This window comes from Fukomys damarensis, unplaced genomic scaffold, assembly GCF_012274545.1.
Source record: "Fukomys damarensis isolate Sample0158 unplaced genomic scaffold, DMR_v1.0_HiC HiC_scaffold_4, whole genome shotgun sequence".
NCBI classification, from domain to species: domain Eukaryota; kingdom Metazoa; phylum Chordata; class Mammalia; order Rodentia; family Bathyergidae; genus Fukomys; species Fukomys damarensis.
Window position 1 is genome coordinate 23,511,489 of NW_022900916.1, and position 18,631 is coordinate 23,530,119.

Here is an 18,631-nt window from a genome sequence, read left to right on the forward strand (position 1 = left end):
CCTCCCGCCTCGCCCCCACCCCCACCCACCTCTATCCCAGTGTCTCCGTCTGAGGGTTTGTCCTGTTAATGCGGGATGAGCGGTACGTATTCTCCACCCCCCTTGGTCTCCTTCACCGCCTCCCTCCTCCCTCCCTCCCCAGACCCCGCTCGGTTCTCCCCCCTCCCCCGGGGCCCCTGAGATGCTTTAAGGGGAGGAGGAGAGGGAGGGAATCGGGGAGGGAAGGAGGGTTGTGTTTTGTCTTAATGTCTGAGTGAGAACAACCTCCTTCTGGGTGTTGCTCTGGAGCCGATGGGTCGGGTTTCAAACCACGTTTTGTGATATCCCCCTCCTCCCTTCCCTCCTTCTCCCCCACCCCCTGCCGGTGTGCGTGGATCGCGGGTTTATGGCGATTAATGTTGAGGGGGAGGGGGAAGAGAAGAGGGAAGATGAATAATAATAATCCTAATAACCTGTTGTCGTGTGTGTATGTGTGTGGGGGGTTGTTGCAGATCAGAAGAAGGAGGAGGAGGAGGAGGCGGCGGCGGCAGCAGCGACGATGGCTACAGAAGGAGGGAAAACCTCTGAGCCAGAGAATAACAATAAAAAAACCAAAACCTCAGGCTCCCAGGTAAAAAATACACATTAAAAAAATAAATCGTAAAGCATTAGGGGGCAGAGGGAGTTATATCCTTTAAATGCCCAGAAGTAAAGAACAGAATAAAAATGCTGTTTCTCCACTCAAAGCATCTTTCTGAGAGTGAGGAACTTAAATTGTAAATTCATGAAGATTTTACATATTTGAGGGTATAACATTGTTTAATGTTACACAAGAAATTCAGATTGTAAGAAAACGGTGTATTTTCCCAAGGGCATTTTGAATTTAGCGTAACACTTAAAGTTTGTTCGAAATTTTCTTTTATTTAAACTTTATATTACAAGATCTGCTTTCTTATTCGTATAGTTCTTACCTTTGTTCGTGTTTCTTTTTTATTTCTTCCACTTCACTAGTTAAATTCTGATAGGTAGAGCTGTCAAAATAAATTACCCCCTCCCAACTACTGGCCTCCACTAAATCCACCCACTTTTTCCTCCCCTTTCCTTTACCATCTCATTTTGGGTAGGACTCTCAGCCCTCTCCTCTGGCTTTACTGGCAGCTACTTGCAGCAAAATAGGGACTCCTGGTGAAAATCAAGCAACTGGACAACAACAAATTATTATAGATCCAAGCCAAGGATTGGTGCAACTTCAAAATCAGCCACAACAGCTTGAACTGGTAACAACACAACTTGCTGGAAACGCTTGGCAACTTGTTGCCTCCACTCCTCCAGCTTCAAAAGAAAATAACGTTTCTCAACCAGCTTCTAGTTCATCTAGTTCTTCCAGCAGTAATAACGGGAGTGCATCTCCTACCAAAACTAAATCAGGTAATTCTTCCACCCCTGGTCAGTTTCAAGTCATACAAGTACAAAATCCAAGTGGTAGTGTACAGTACCAGGTGATTCCACAACTTCAGGCAGTAGAAGGTCAACAAATTCAAATCAATCCAACTAGTAGTTCATCTCTACAGGATTTGCAGGGTCAAATTCAGCTAATTTCTGCAGGTAATAATCAAGCTATACTCACAGCTGCTAACAGGACAGCTTCTGGGAATATTCTTGCTCAAAACCTGGCAAATCAAACAGTTCCAGTCCAAATTAGACCTGGTGTTTCTATACCATTACAATTGCAGACCCTTCCTGGTACTCAGGCTCAAGTTGTAACAACCCTACCAATTAATATAGGAGGAGTGACTTTAGCTTTGCCAGTGATAAACAGTGTGACTGCTGGAGGTGGGACTGGACAAGTTGGCCAGCCTGCTACTACTACTGATAGTGGGACTTCCAATGGCAATCAGTTAGCTTCCACACCCACGACCACCACTGCTTCTGCCAGTACTATGCCGGAATCTCCCTCCTCCTCCACTACCTGTACAACCACTGCGTCGTCAACTCTTACAAGCAGTGACACATTAGTGAGCTCAGCAGATACGGGCCAGTATGCAAGCACGTCAGCCAGTAGTTCTGAACGTACCATTGAAGAATCACAGACACCTGCTGCTGCTGAGTCTGAAGCCCAGAGCTCCAGTCAACTTCAGTCTAATGGAATACAGAATGCACAGGATCAGTCAAATTCTCTTCAGCAAGTGCAAATTGTAGGCCAGCCTATTTTACAGCAGATCCAGATACAACAGCCTCAGCAACAGATCATTCAGGCTATTCCACCACAGTCATTTCAACTCCAGTCAGGGCAGACTATTCAGACCATCCAGCAGCAGCCTTTGCAGAATGTTCAACTTCAAGCAGTAAATCCGACTCAGGTGCTTATCAGGGCTCCAACTTTAACACCTTCAGGACAAATCAGTTGGCAAACTGTACAGGTTCAGAATATTCAGAGTCTTTCAAATTTGCAAGTTCAGAATGCTGGGCTATCCCAGCAGTTAACCATCACCCCAGTGTCTTCAAGTGGTGGCACAACTCTTGCTCAGATCGCTCCTGTGGCTGTTGCTGGTGCCCCAATAACTTTGAATACTGCCCAGCTTGCATCAGTGCCTAACCTTCAGACAGTGAGCGTGGCCAACCTGGGTGCTGCAGGCGTTCAAGTGCAGGGAGTTCCAGTTACAATCACTAGTGTTGCAGGTAAGTTACATCTTTTTAAGTACTCTTTAAACAGATGTTAGGAGTGATAAATTAATGCTTTTTGCTAGATCTTAGATTTCATAAGGATCTCTGAAGTAAACATAATCAGAAGGAATCAGTATCAAACAGGAATGTTATGCCAACATTGATAACTTTCTTGTAATCAGTGTGACCTGTTGATTTTGATAGGTTTTAGTATTAGCTTTTATATGTAAAATCTGTCAAATAGTTTTGAAAATTCTCCCTTAAAACAAAATTTTCTGATTGGAACTATAATTGTCTTCTGTAATTTAGTGATCGTATTTGCGTACACTTGAAGTTAACACTAGTCAAAGTGATTAGCGCTTGAGAAAAGTTTGAATTGGTATAAGGTTGTCCTGAAGTTTTAATTCTATGTAATATGCTATTTTTTTAAAATTGGAAGTTATTCTGTAGTTTCAGTATCTTGTTGCCATGCTTTTGTGGTTTATCATCCTGGAGTTTTTAAGCTAAATACTTTGCATTAAGAGATGGGCTTTTAAATTGCCACTTATTTCATGGAGTTTATGTGTACTTTTGCTGCAAGCAGTATTTGCTCAGGATTGTGAATTAATAGCCCTTCACTTAAAGTCTTATGGTCATTATATTATTTGTAAATGTTTAGGGTGAGGTTGGTTGAAAGCAATTAAAAATGTAGGCAGTAAGATGTCACCAATTTGAGCTAATTGTGGCAAGGTTATTTTTAAACCAATTATAAAAGCAGTTGTTACTTGTTACGCATATAAATAGATGCTTGTAACATACTTGGAAAACAAGTCCTACTAAGTAGCTTAATCTTTTACTGTACCTAATACCTTATGTTTTTACTGGTGACTAAATACTTTCATTGATTATGATTTGGTGAAAACCTAGTTGTAATTTCAATGCCTTTGATACTTTCAGACCTTGTTGATTGAATATTTCTATTTTGATAATCTCAAATAAGTTAGTTTATTACTTTGAATGATCTTTCTTGAAACAAATTGCAGAAAAAAATATGGTACGGTTCTTTTATAATTAAAACATCTATAGTCTACTGATTCGAGAGAACCTATACTGCATTTAAAAAAATCTAAATACCTACAACCGCTAGACCAGCGCTGTCCAGTAGAACTTTTTGTGATGTTGGAGACATTCTTTTTGTTTTATCCACTACGTTAGCCACTAGCTACATGGATGTGGCTTTTGAGCAGTTAAAATGTGGTTAGTGCAACCGAGGAACTGAATTTTAAATTTTATTTCTTTATAAATAGCCACATGTGTCTAGTGGCTTCCATGTTGGCAGCACAGTAATCTACTCATAATTTTGAGTTTGATGCTTTTTTCCCTAAACTACAGTACAGTTACATAAGTAATTCATTAGCTTGTAATCCCTAACTTGCCTTGTTATTTTTCTAAACATTAACAATAACTGTGTATTTCAGAAAACTGTTTTGGTAGGTTGGATGAGTTTGCATTGTCAGCAGAAGTTATTTTACTTATATTTTAAGCCTTCTAATTGAGCATTAGTGAATTGTGGTTAATATAATTGAGGAATTTATAATAGAAGTTAGACACAGTCAATTTCTCTGATCACTAGCTATTATCAGTTAAAAACTAGAGATTTCTCTTTACCTATTGTGAGGGTAAGCCAAAGTTGTGAGCATCCAACTCCTAGAGTCTCTTGAAGGATGGGATGCCTAGTAAAGAAAGACAAACTTTTGGGCTGTAGTTTTCAGGATACAAGGTCAAATAATTTGCCTTTCAAATTTTCCAAAAGATTCTAAAATTCTGTAAATTTCCGAATCAAAAGAGTCTAGTCAGCAGCAAACTAGCGATAGAATGTGGCAGCAGTTGGGTGCTGAGCTAGTACTTAGGTGCCATAGAGATTTCATTTCACAGCAAGTACAATTTTCTAGTTATTTCACAAGTGTATATTGAGATATTTATTGTATATTGAACATTCCAAATGTATGTGGTTAATTCCTTTATTTTCATAAGTAATTTTTTTTAAACTTTAAGAGTTTACATAGTTTAGGAGCTCCACTTAAGTATGAGGGGAAATTTAATTTTACAGACTTGGAAACTTAAATATTTTAAATTCTGTTGATATTGTAAAGTTGTTTTAATAGATCATCTCAGTGATTTTAAAAGAATGTATTTCAAAGACCAGAAACATATCCTGACATATACAAGCCAGTATAATTTTAGGTCTGGTTGTTTATAGGTACTTGACAAGTGCTTTTTAAAATAAGGTACAGAAAGTGATGGAGAAAATAATAGTTTGACATGGGATGGTCATAATGAAATGAAATTGCTATGTTTTTATTAATTTCTTTAAACTCTGCATTTTTAAGACAGTAAGGGTAAATACAAATTGTTTTACTCTCCTGAAAAGGGGGAGAACAAGTGCCTATATATCTCTTTTTGTAAATGAACCCTGGAAATTCAGATCTATTTGTGTCTCTATTGACTTTCAAGTACTTTCCTCAGTATTTCATGTTTTCCTTCCAGAATAATTCTGTTTAACTTATGAAAAAATAAATTTCTTAATATTTATAACTTTTTAAAGTATAATTTTATTTTTAATTGATAGTGACATATATATGGGATACAGTGAATTTCAATATGTACATACAGTGTGTAATGATCACTCAGGGATACAGGCATATTGTCATCTCAGACCTTCATCATTTCTTTGTGTTGGGACTATTCAAATCTTTCCTACTAGCTATTTTGAAATAATTAATTGCATCAACCATAGTCATACTGCTGTGGTATAGATATAATCTACACTGTAGAATGTTAGAAATTATTCCTGTCAACTGACTGTTCCTCTGCACCTATTGACATCCTATCTGCACTCCTCCTCCTTATTCCTCCTAGGCTGTGGTAGCCACTGTTCTAGTCTGTTTTTTTGAGATAACTTTTTAACTTCCACATGTGAGAACATGCTCCTGACAAATAATTACCAATGCTTGAAAAAAATTAGTAACTTTGACAGAAAGTAATGGCTAGCTGAAGGAAAAAGGTTAAAACTTCTCCACCATCCATCTTCAGTTTACTCTTCAGTGGTTAGAAGAGGTCTGGATGATATGGAGAGAATAAAAAATTATACAAAGCAAATTAAAACCAATTCTTGAAGCTTGGGAGCTACATACTTAGTTTCATGAGATAAGGACCTCTCTTTTTGTAATACATTCTTAATAATGTGTTTCTGTGCTTGGAATCACAATCCTGAAAATTCTGATTTTTAGACAAGCATCTAGCATTTAATTAGTTGGAATTGCATTAGGAGCTACACATATAACAACATACTTTCTGATTGTTTACTTACTGGAATTTTGATTTTGGCTGTAAATGAAGGAAAAGTATTAAGTTAAGCACAGAGATAGCAACTAATTGTACTTCTGGCTTAAGAACTTCCTTTATTTTAAGTGAGTAAATCCGAATTTTGGTCAAAAAGTACTATGCATGCTGGAGATGTAACTCAGATAGAGCCTAGTATGTGCGAGGCCCTGGATTCATTCTGCAGAACTGCCAAAAAACTCAACTAATTAAAAAAAAAAAAAAAAAAAAGGAAGCTCAGAACTATTTTTATAATATCCTTTGGTTGCCAAGGAGCCCTAAATAAGTTCCTTAGTTAGAAATTTAGAGTTTATAGGGACCGTTGGTATTTGTAGCTTCGACTGGTCAACAGTTTGGCTGTAATTCGCACATCATGCAGTAGACCTTTCACTTGATGAATGGATTTTTGGAGATCAGTTTTAGTGGAAATTAACATTTTTTTTCTGCTAGCTTTCCCAGAAAGAAAATTCAGAATTGGTGCAATATTACTGACCCTTCAATAACTTGAATCTCTTACAGAATTCCTCTACTTCTCTAGGGAATTAAATTGTGAAAAATGGAGATGTCCTGTGAAACCAAGAATGGGAGAGCCAGTTCTTCATTACTGGTACAAAGGGAGGCCAAAGAACATAATTTAAATTTATATTTAGTAATCTAATTTAATAGAACCAACATTTTCTACATTTTTCTATAAAATTGATTTGAAATTAAAAAAACTATGGTTTTCCTTTGCCATGTTGTATTGCTTTGGATTTCTCTAGTAGGCATCTTAACTTCACTTGTCTCTGTATGTGTATTTGTATGTGTAGTTTTGCAGATAAGGCACATTTTCTTCTATAACTTTATTTCTCTGAATTAATCTCTTAATACTATTAAAGATTGGGATTCATTGTGAGTTACTTATATCTTGTACCCTATACCAGTGTTTAGGTTCTGAACTACCAAGTAAGGTTTACTTGTTAAATTTTTTTATGGAAAATGAAAAGTACTCATATGGAACCACATTTGTTTAAAGGGCTGGTTTTATGATTTCAATTTGAGAAAGAAGCATGGGAAAATAACCTAATTCTCTCTCTTCAAATTCTAGATGAGGGAATGTATAAGTAATACTGCTTAAGGAGTGTTTGGCCAAGTATAAAACAATGTTGAAGGCCAAGCATAGTAACCAATATCTGTAATCCCAGCTACTGGGTAGGCTGAGGAAGGAGAATTGAAAATTGGAAGTCAACCTGAGTAATTTAGGGAAACCCTGTCTCAAAAAAATAAATAAATAAAAAGAGTTGGGGATGTAGTTCAATTATTTAGCATGTGTGAGACCCTGTCTTCAATCCCCAGTACCTCCAAAACAAAAAGTTTAAAAAAATGAAAACTTAAAAGATTGAAGAGAAAATAGAAAAGGAATTGTGATGAGGAAGGAAAATAGGACAGGGAGGGTGTCATGTATATATAAGTCTTGTAGAAACTTTTACAAAAGGAAAGCATTTTGGTTGGGAAGGCTCTTGGACATTATAGCTTACCAGTTGTGACCTTTTGGTATGTTGCCAAAGTCTATTTACAAAGGCATTTTATTTTACAGTTTTAAGTGAAAGCAGAAATATGGGTCAGGTTCTCCAGTGCTCCATTAAGTACTTGGAGATGACATATTAAAGATTAACAGTAAAGAGGGGAACCTGGCCCTGTTCCAGACCACATATACATACATGTGTTTCTTCATAGTCCTCTGATTTGGGATATTTACCGTATGTGTCATTTTACTGCCTAGTGAATGAGCAGATTGTCAAAGGAAACCTGTTGCTTATGAATGTAAATAGTGAGATAAAGACTTAATGAAATAGTACTTACTGAAGTAACTTAAAAATAATTGAGCCTCTTCATCCCACCCTCATTCCTAATCCTGTTTGAGAAATGAAGAACCTGAAGCCCAGAAAGGTTGAATGACGTTCTTATATTTTATGGCAAAGTGAGGGCTAAAAATCTTGACTTCTGTTCCAGTTGTCTTTCTAGTGTATTTTTGTGTTTGTTAATTAAATCTTTTGTGAGCAAGGGAGAAACTGTAGCTGAAGTTTGGAAGTCAGAGAGGGAGGACACAGAGCATGTCCCTGTCTTCCCTACCTAGAATAGTCATTCTTTGTATAGTAAATACAATATTAGTGAAAAAAAACTCTGTAGATCTCTTAGTTACAGAATTTAATGATAGAACCTATGTAGTGGGGTTTTTTTCTTTCTTGAAAAAGCCATCATGACTAAGTATGTAGGTAAGGAAATCCTCAGGCTGTAGAAATGGATCTTTTTCTCATACTAATCAGAAGTGGGTTTTGTGCTTTTTGTTTTGTTTTGTTTTGTTTTTGCTTTTGTTTTTTATATAACTGGAGGAAGGAAACAAACATTGATGTGTCACATACTGGGCTGGTTGTTTATATTATGTCATTAAACTCTTACATCTTTGTAAGGTAGGTATTGTGTCTGTTTTACAGATAACCTTATTGAGCTTTAATTTTTTAGGAAAATCTGCCTGCCAGTAAGTATAGCGCCATGATTTAAAGGCATCTCTGACTCCCGTGCTATTATTATTCATGCTGGATAAGAAGCTACAAGGATAAGTCCACAGATAGCAGCTAAATTTTATTCTTTGGCGTCTTATATAAATAGTTAAATCCTAAAAAATGGGGGTGATTTTGAAAACCAAAGTATTGACTATTCAGTTAAGGTTTCTTCTGGCTGTAACTGTTGGGGCAGTTATGAACAAGTACAGGCAAACATGGTGAATTAAAACTAGTGTGGGTATATAGAGACACCTATGTTAAGCTTAGATATTAAAATAATGTATGTGAAAAACAAAAGGAGCTTAGGATTAAGAATAAAAAGGGCTGGGGATGTAGCTCAGTGGTAGAGCATTTGCCTAGCATGATCAAGGTTCTAGGTTTGATCCCCATTCCCTCCCCGCAAAAACCCCAGAACAGTTTAGCTATGCATAGTGGCACACACCTGTAATCCCAGCACTCTAGGAGGTTGAGGCAGGAGGATTGCAAGTTTGACCCCAGTCTGGGAAATTTGGGGAAGTTTGAGGGATGTAGCTCAATCTGAAGGCCTTGTGTTCAATCCCCAGTATTGCCAAAAAGATGAAAAAATAAATAAAAAGAATCATGACATTTTAAGAATAATGTCAGGAAAGTAATCTTGATTTTTAAAAAATAATTCAAACAGTATGTAAGGCTTTAAAATCAAAGCAAAAGTGACACGAGCAAAATTGTATAATATGAGTAGAGGGCAAAGAGAAAGCAATTTCTCCACTCTGCTTTTGTTAACCAGCAAGAAAAGTAGTTCCAGCTGAAATGACTAGCGCTGTAACCCAGTCTGAGATGCTTGTTCAGGGTAAGCAAGGAGATAAAAGCACATTTGAGTTGAGCTTTTTTTGTTTTTTAAGTCAAGATAATACAGATAATTGCTACCCTGGAGTCAGAAGGAAATTTCAGATTTAGTTTCAGGACAGTATTAGTAACAAAAATTTAGCAGCATGGAAAAAAGAAAATACCAGAAAATTGAGCATGAATAAGCATCTTGGTTTTTCAGAACATCATAAACTTTATACAAATGGACTTAATAACTATCTTTAACAAAGTCCTTAAATAATTTATCAAGTGGTTGGCCTCTGGACATTTAAAAAGGAATTCCAGGATTTTTGCAAGAGGCTTACCTAGAACCTAGATTCATATCTCAAAGGTTTCCCAGTGAATGTACCAGAAGAAAAGTGGTATTGGCACAATGTACCTTGATTTCAGAATTTCTAGTTACGACTTTGAAAGAGAGTATAATTACATGAGGATTATTAATTGTCTACCTCAGTAGTGGTTACTGGTATCTTGCCATGGAATTTTATCCTTAAGACAGTGCTGTATAGCATTTTTTTCAAACAGGCTGAAAGATAGTCTTATTTAGTAAATTCAAAGATGAGACAAAGCTAAAAGATGGTACTAAATTCAGAGTGATTGTAATAGACTGTAATGCTAGAAAGAAAATATTACAGATAAGATCCTCTACTTAAAGTAGAGGGAACTTTAAACCTTCAGGATGAAAATTCTAACTTGATACTACGAATTGTGAAAATGTTTAGGGCTAAGAGTAAAGCATTTTCTTAACTTTGTGCTTGTTAGACCATAGCTGTAGTATTGTGCACAGTACTGAGTAGGGCATTTTATTTTTTATTTTTTGGTACTTGCGATTGAACTCGGGACCTTCCACTTGCAAGGCAGGTGGCAACATCACTGAGGTAAATCCTGGCACACGGGTAGCACATTTTAATTGGGACATTGAATAACTGGCAGACTCATCAAAAAAATATTTCTGGGGTAAGGACTATAGAAAATGTTACATAAAGCAATAATTTGAGAGTAGGTATCACGGTTGTTAGCCCCCTTCCACCAGTGAACCCAGGCCTTTGAGCTTTCTAGGCTTGGAACACTTACTGAGCTACATTCCCAGTTTTTTTTATTTTTTTAAGGCAAGGTCTCACCAACTTGCTCAAGCTGACCTTGAACTTAGCATCTTCCTGCCTCAGCCGCCTCATTAACTGAGATTATAGACATGAATTATCATTCCTGGCCCAGTGGGATTTTTATTGTTACATGAGGTCAAAAGAAAGTGTTGACAGCTATTTTCAGATAAATGAAGGGCTTTTTAAATTTGAAACTCAAATAGTTCTGTTTTTGGGCCTGGGAAAACAATATGTATGAACACACAGACTAGATAGAGCTGCACAATAATTGACAGTTGGGTGTCTGTTAGAACTGTATACCATAGAAGAATTTATTTTACTATATAAAAATTTTGATTAGTTGAACTAAAAGATGTCTTTTTATTCTAAAAGTCAGCATTACATGAATATTTGAATATATGGTCCTATACTGGGTACTTCTATCCACCATATGGTTATAGTGCTCCATAAGTCTTCTGTGGAAGTTCATGATTGAATAAGTAGGGATGGGGTCAGGGTTGAGATCACATTTTACCATTTTTCTTATAATTAAGATGAATTTTATGATGTAGTGCTTTATATGTGTAATAAATTTAATAAATTTTCTGTTCTCTGTTATTTTGTAGAATAGGTGCTGTTTTGCTGTTATTTGTGCTTCGATTTGGTGAACCCAAGGCAATAGTATTTCAAGTGCCCAAAACTGAATTTGCAGTTAAGCTATTTTATCTCATTACATCTTTTAAGTTCAGTTGTTTCTAATACTGTCACTTGAGGAAGAATATTGTGATTAGATTTTATTAGAAAACACCTGGAAAATCTAGGATCCTGAGACCAAACTCTGGGAATCATTTATAGCTTTAAACTTGTTAATGGAGCTTGTGGAGTATGCAAATCCAGAATGTCTTTTTATATCTGGCACAGAGGTGTTTTCAACAAAATATTTGAGACTTAAGAAACTTTTGGGGTTTTTTTTGTTGTTGTTTTTTTTCTTTCGGTACCGGGGATCAAGCTCTGGTCCTTGCGCTTACGAAGCAGGCCACTGAACCGCTGAGCTAAATCCCCGGCCCTTAAGAACCTTTTGAATAAGAAAAAGTAGTAATTGAGATATATGAAGAATCTTTCCTTAAGGATGATCATAAAGTTAAGAAGGGAGGGAAATACCTGTTCTTGATTGATCAGAAGCAGAGTTGGTGCATTATTTATTACTGCAGACACAGATACTAAGAGGTTTTAGAGAGCATGAGCCCAGGAATTAAAATTTGTATTTTTCTTGGGTGCTGCCTCCAGTTGGCAAATACTATAATTGGGGCTTCATCCTTTTTTTTATTCCTTCCCTTTTCACTTCATAGAGTTGCACAGATAAGATATATTTTGAATGGCTTTAAATATTATAAAGAAATGTATGGAAAGTGGTGAACTGGTAAAATCTCTACATAGTGATACCCACTAGAAGAATATTAAGTAGTAATGCAAGAAGGTTAAGTTTGAATATCAGCCCAAATTATGTGTCAGAAGTAACCAAGAGTTTTGTATAAGAGGAATATCAGAAAGTTTTGATGAAGTTAACCAAAGATACGGGAAGAAGTATATCTACAGGTGGAAAAGAAGTAGTGTATGTCTTTTTAGTAAGAACTGTGTGTCTACTCTGTGCTCAGCCTTTGTTGGGACCTGAAAGTACTCACCTGTCTTTAAAATGATGCTAATGTTGGGGAGATAAGGCGTTTACATGCATGAAACAATTATATGGCAGCTGCACCTGCATGTGAGAGTTTGTAGTTAAGTACTAGTTGTTGAAGTATAGAAAACAAGTGTGAGGGCTTAGAGACAAATGAGATCAGTATATTTAAATAAATAATAGGGCTTTCTGTGGTCAAGGTAGATCTTGAAATAGGCCTCAAAGATGTTTCAAAAATGTATACATATGTGACTTTGGAAGTGGAAAGATGAAGAGAAAAGATGTCTCCAAGGTGCTAAACATGGGATGAGCTTGACAGGAACCAGTGATTAAAGAAACAAAGCCCCACATGGAGGTTTATGGTGGTCACAGGGAGATGATCTCTTGTTCTGTGCTCCACAGAGGCATAGAAGTGTCACAGAGTAGCTCAACAGTCACCCCTGCTTCAGCCAGAGAAGTTGCATTTATTGAACTGTTCCCTAACATTTTAAGAAAAGATTATACCAAAATAATAATAAAGATAAGTTCAAACAACCCAAATAGAGTATACAGAAAGAATCAAATGGGAGTATTTGTGATGTAAATGATACTTATTAGAGTGTGTACTGAAAGTGTGGAAAATTTAGAAATTTCTAACCCTGTTAGAAAGGATATTATTGGAATAATTTAGTCATGAAGTCACAGTGGCCTCTAGAGAGGATATGGTGGTGAAGTAAATGGTTACCAAATATGAAAAACTTCTCTCTTGTGACCAGAATTTTTTTGAGGGGGTACCAGGGATCGAACTCAGGTTCTTCTGCTTGAGAGGCAGGCAGTTGAACCACTGAGCTAAATCTCCAGCCCGGTGGCCAGAATGTTAGCGTGAAAGAAATGGTAAGGGATTAGCTAAGAACAGATTTGTTCTTTTCCCCTACAGTGTATTAAGCATGGTAGTAGGAATTGACAAACTAAATGTGAAATGAGATATATTTTTCTCTCTCACAGGGTATGCAGTCTATTGCAGAAGACACTTCTTTGCTTCCATTTTATATTTTTGCATTTTAAAACAAATATGCTTTATAATAAAATATATTTCATAGTTTAATTCGTAGAATTTTTTTTTTTTTTTTAGGTACTGGGAATTGAGCCCCAGGGCCTTTGCATTGAGCTACATCTCCAGCCCTTCCTTCCTTCCTTCCTTCCTTGCTTGCTTGCTTGCTTGCTTTCTTTCTTTCTGGTACCAGGGATCAAACTCGGGACCTTGCACTAGCGAGGCAGGCACTGGCACCACTGAGCTAAATCCCCAACCCATTTTATTTTTTTGAGATGGGGTCTCACTAAGTTGTCTAGGCTGCACTTGAACTTGTAGTCCTCCTATCTCAGCCTCTTGGAGTATTGGGATTACAAATGTGTTCCTTATGGTCACTTGCATCTTAGACTCAATGGAATATGATGTCTATACAGTTAGACTGCTTTGTAGCATTAACTTCATTAAAAATAAAAATGAAGTATATAGAAGTCCATAGGAAGAAGGAGCTACTTTTGCTTGTATGGTTTTGGGAATGTTTTTATGGAGAGAGTGACAACTGATCTGAGAATTAAAGAATGACTAAAAGTTTGCTAGGTCAGAAGGGAGAGGAGTCCATTTCAGCTTGAGAGTGGAATTGTAAATCTCATGTAGATAGGGGCTGTATCATAGGTAGCATTTTCTTACATCTTGATGAATACTGCTCAGTGCATATAATCTTGATACTGAACCTAAGAGAAAACACAAGTGGAGAACTTTGATTTCATAGGAGAATAAGATGAATAGATCCTTGGAATAGATTCAAGGTGCATATTTAAAGGAATGAGACAGTGATTAATAAAGTGAAATAAAGGGAATTTATATTTGATTATTTCATAGACTTTGGTGTGCAGTTGCAGGTGAGAATTTTAGCAGTAGAGGGAGTTTGGAGGAAAAACTGAAAGTATATAAAAGTAAAAGTTGTTTCTGTCCCTTAATTATGTAAATGGCTGAATATGTTCCCAGCCAAAAGGGGTTTAGTACGGTTCTGTAAATAATGAGTCAAGTCACCATAGCTTTTTGTTCACAGAAGCGGAGCCGCTTTTGCACAGGAATATAGGAACCAGATAGTGATCTGTGCTGTGGTAAGTGGGTATCTGTGCCTGGTGTGTGGTTGTGGGAGGGGTGAAAAATTCCTGCTGAGATACAGTGGAGGATGTCTACATCGGGGATTTGAAAGAAAAGAGGGATGAAGAGAAGATAGGTGAATGTGATGCCAAGTACTAACAGTGTATACAGGGGAAATGAACTGTGAGAGTGGTTTATAAATCCTGTGGGCTTCCCCAGATGCATAAATCTACGTATGAACCAATTGAAACATGTTCGTTAGATGTTTGTCATATGTACTATAAATTATGAAAATATGCTTTCTGAAGCAGAAATTTGATTAAGAATTTGTGATTTTAGTTATATAAATTTAAAGCATGCTGTGTTTTTATTTCTAGAGTTCTCTTTTTGTTCTCATAAGTAGGATGTTATTACCTATATTGATTTTAATGGCAGGGCAGGTAAATGGTTTTAGTTATCCCTTGATAGATTTTGATCTATTTCATAGACCTTCCACTAGCAAACTGCATCCATGAATTGAGTCAGCAAATAGATACTCAGCATCTGTATTGTGCAGCTTGATGTATTCTTTGTGAGATTAAATATTATGTGAACGAACCTCTACTTCCACGGTGTTCTAATACAAAAGGAAATCATACACTTTTCTTTCAAGAATAAAACAAGTGATGTATTTTCACCAGATATCATATGCAGTACTTAGGGCTGGGGATTTAGCTCAGTGGTTCCCCCAACCCACCTTGCAAGCACAAGGTCCTGAGTTCAATCCCTGGTACCAAAAAAGAAAAAAAAACAAAACAAAAACGTATGTAGTACTTAATGTAGTAACTTATTTAATCTTCAGAACATATTCTAAGGCAAGTATTATATTAATCCATTCTTTCAGGTTTAAAAACAAGTCTAGAGAGGTAAATAACTTACTCAAAGCAGTAAATGACGGAGTCAAAATATACTCAAAGCAGTAAATGACGGAGTCAGAATATAAACATTCTGACTCCAAAACCTTATACTTTAACCCTTATATCTTGCTATCTCTGTGTTCTCTTTTTTTTTTTTTTGTAGTGTTTGTCATTTATGGAATTAATTCATTACTTGTTTTATGAAACAAGTCATACAGGTCTTAGCACTACATAACTCATTTACTTTTTGCAGTCCTTTGAGGAAGGTAATGGTGGTAATCTTTGTTTATAGCACAAGAAACCAAAACCTTCAGAGATTACTTGACCAAGGTCATACAGCCAGTAAATTCGGGAGCTAGGAAATAAAAGATTTTTTAAAAAATCTGTCTAGTTGAACAAGATCATTAATCTACCTTATTTATGAGCAGTATTATTTTAAGTATCTTATAATTGCACTGTTTTGATATATTCAGTAAGGCATGAATTCCTGTATCTTTAGCTGAGTGCTCTATTTTTTGACTGTCTTTGAGGGGCAAGCGCTCATGGCACAGAGGGATTAGAATATAACGAAGTTTTTGTTTGATAAATTCTGTGTTGATTGGGAGTTTGAGGCTAGTAAGAACATTTCCTTGATTAAATATACAATACACAAACTAATTTTGAATAAATTTGTAAACATTGCCAAGAATATAAGCCATATAGAAGTCTTTTTTTTTTGAAACGGGGATTGAACTCGGGTCCTTGCACTTGCAAGGCAGGCCCTGTAGAAGTCTTATTTTTCATTTTCATTAATAGGTTTAAAAACCTAAGAAAGTATATATTTTGTAAGGTTTATATTTTATGACTTCCTTCTTGATTAGAATATGACATCATTTTTTAGACAGGAATTTATGTTCAGGTTGGGGATTTAGCTCATTGCAACCATGCCTGCAATGCAAGTGCAAGGTCCCAAGTTTGATCTCCAGTACCCCAAACAAAGGAATTTATGTTCATTCTCTGAAGGAAATAACATTAAAAAATTGATTTAAAAAAAAACAAAGACCTTGAGAATTATATGCATAGAATGTGTGTGTGCTCTTTAGCAAATGCTGAATGTAATTTTTATGTAACGTTAGCTGATTGACAGGGATGGTGCTGTGACTTTATTATTTTCTGCTGGATAAATAATAACATGTATTTAGTATCTGCCACTCTGTATCAGACATTCTTCTAGGTGTTAAAGAAATAAAATACGCTTGTCCTTTATTGATGGGAATTATACTTTGTTCTAGGTCAGCTGTGTTTTATCTCAGTTTTAGTTTGTTGGCAGCTTCCTTGTTTTTTTTTGTTGTTGTTGTTTTGTGTGTGTGCACGCGTGGTGCTGGGGATTAAATTTAGGGGTTCATAATGCTAGGCAAGTGCGCTGCCACAGAGCTACATCCCCACTGTGGTGTTTTTAGTAGATGTAAATAGCAAGGCTCAGAATGTATAAATAATTGCCAGTGTTACAGAATTAATACATGCGGATATTGGGAAAAGAACTCAAAGTCTAATTCTCAGACTCATCCTATACTTTCATCTTAAACCCTTGAGGCCAAGGAAGTATAGGTTCCATGAACAGTTTTAAAACTGTGTTTCCCTTCCTTCCCTGTCCTTCTCCCTGCCTCCCTTTTCCCTCTTCCTCTCCCTCCCCCTCCTCTTCTTCCTCCCTTTCCTCTCTTTCCCAAAAGAATTGAAGACCATCAGGCCTGGCAGGGGTGGTTCCTGCCTTGCAAGTGCAAGAACCTGAGTTCGATCCCCGACATCAAAAAAAAAAAAAAAAAAAATTGAAGACCAGTTTACATTTTCAAAAATTGATATACAACATACATTCATAGTATACAGCAATGAAATTAATTTAATTTAGCCTTAATTCCCCAAACGTTTTTGTCTCATGTATATGTATAGATTATAAACATATACATGAATATATGTACATGACTATGTAGATGTGCCTATATTTACATGTATACATTTGCTCATTAGAAACATATTGGGGAAAAACCTTAAGGGGATTATATTTTATGCCTATTTATCAACTTTGGTCTCCCACCTTACTTTACAACTAAGGATCACAACTCTTAGAGTATTTACAAAAAAGTTATACCTCCTCACATTCCTACCATTACCCTAAGCCAGAAAGAAAAGTTGATTGTTATTCAAAGGGCCATCAGCACTTTTCTTTTTTTTGTACTGGAAATCGAACTGGGGACCTTTCTCCCCTTTCGCTTGTGAGGCCACCAGGCAGCCAAACCATTGAGCTAAATCCCTGGACCCATCAGTGCTTTTTAAAGGATCCTTTGGCAGCTGTCTGTAGAGGTGGTGGTATGTATGTATAATTTTCAAATTGGGAGGCAAACATGTTTCATTCCATAAGCAGTTTATGATGAGCAGAAGTAACTGACATATTTAAGAAAAAGACCTCTCTGTGCTATGCTTGGGAACAGGTTGTCTTTGCTGTTAAACAATTGTGTAGTCTTTGTGAATAGGGTCTTGGCTTTTTTTCTTTTGTATAAGAAAATACTGTGGGGAGTGTGTGTGTAGTAAAATGAAATCGATGTACTTCCGTTTAGTGTTAAAATACTATAATTTGTAGCATAAATGTGTAGAAACCAAATTGAGCTCGTTTTTTTTTTTTTCAGTAAGCCAAGGAGAAAATTCAGGTAAATTATCATTTACTATTACTGCTAGGTTTTTGCTTTTGTTTTTACTAAAGATTGAACCCAGAGCTGGGCGTGGTGGTGCATGCCTGTAATCCCAGCACTTGGGAGACTGAGGTAGGAGGATCGCTGTGAGTTTGAGACAAGCCTGGGCTACATAGTGAGTTCCAGGTCAGTCTCAACTACATAGTGAAACCCTGTCTCAAAAAAAAAAAAACCCAAAAAGAAAAAGATTGAACCCAGGGCCTTGCATATACTAGGCAAGTGCTCTAACACTGAGCTACATGTCCAGTCTTTTTTTAAATTTCACTTTGAATCAGGATTTCACTAAGTTGTCTCGGTTATCCTCAAATTTGAGATTCTCTTGCCACTGTCTCCTAACTAGTTGAAATTACAGGCACGTACCCACTCATCTTCTAGTACTGCTAGTTTTAAAATCAGTTACCTTTGGGAATTAAACTATGAATGAAGCACATCAGTATTTTTAACTCTTGTTTCGTGGTTTTTTTTTTTTTTTTTTTTTTGGTACCAGGTATCAAACTCAGGTCGTTGTGCTTGCGAGGCAGGCCACCGAACCGCTGAGCTAAATCCCCGGCCCTAAGCATATCAGTATTTTTAAAAATGCAAAGTTTTGTTGACTCTAGTGCTGCTTTTCCTTTAAGGATGAGTTTCTAGGTTGCAGTCATTATTAAAAACTAACACAATTGTTTAGAAAATGATTCCTTGGGCTGGGGATTTAGCTCAGTGGTTCTGCCGCCTGCCTTGCAAGCACAAAGACCTGAGTTTGATCCCCAG

The 18,631-nt window shown here is 36.6% G+C and overlaps 1 protein-coding gene across 2 annotated transcripts in view; it reads left to right on the forward strand.

Moving 5' to 3' along the window:
- Positions 1–10: 10 nt before the first annotated feature.
- Positions 11–18,631, forward strand: part of Sp4 (Sp4 transcription factor) — a 61,247-nt gene continuing 42,626 nt past the window's right edge. Inside the window, exons 1-3 of one of the 2 annotated variants that reach the window (XM_010641098.1) lie at positions 11–82; positions 492–610; positions 1,104–2,658. In XM_010641098.1, the coding sequence (XP_010639400.1) occupies positions 76–82; positions 492–610; positions 1,104–2,658 (1,681 nt within the window). In that variant the 5' untranslated portion in view covers positions 11–75. The remainder of the gene's footprint in view (positions 83–491; positions 611–1,103; positions 2,659–18,631) is intronic. The other variant, XM_010641099.2, reaches the window with a different exon arrangement.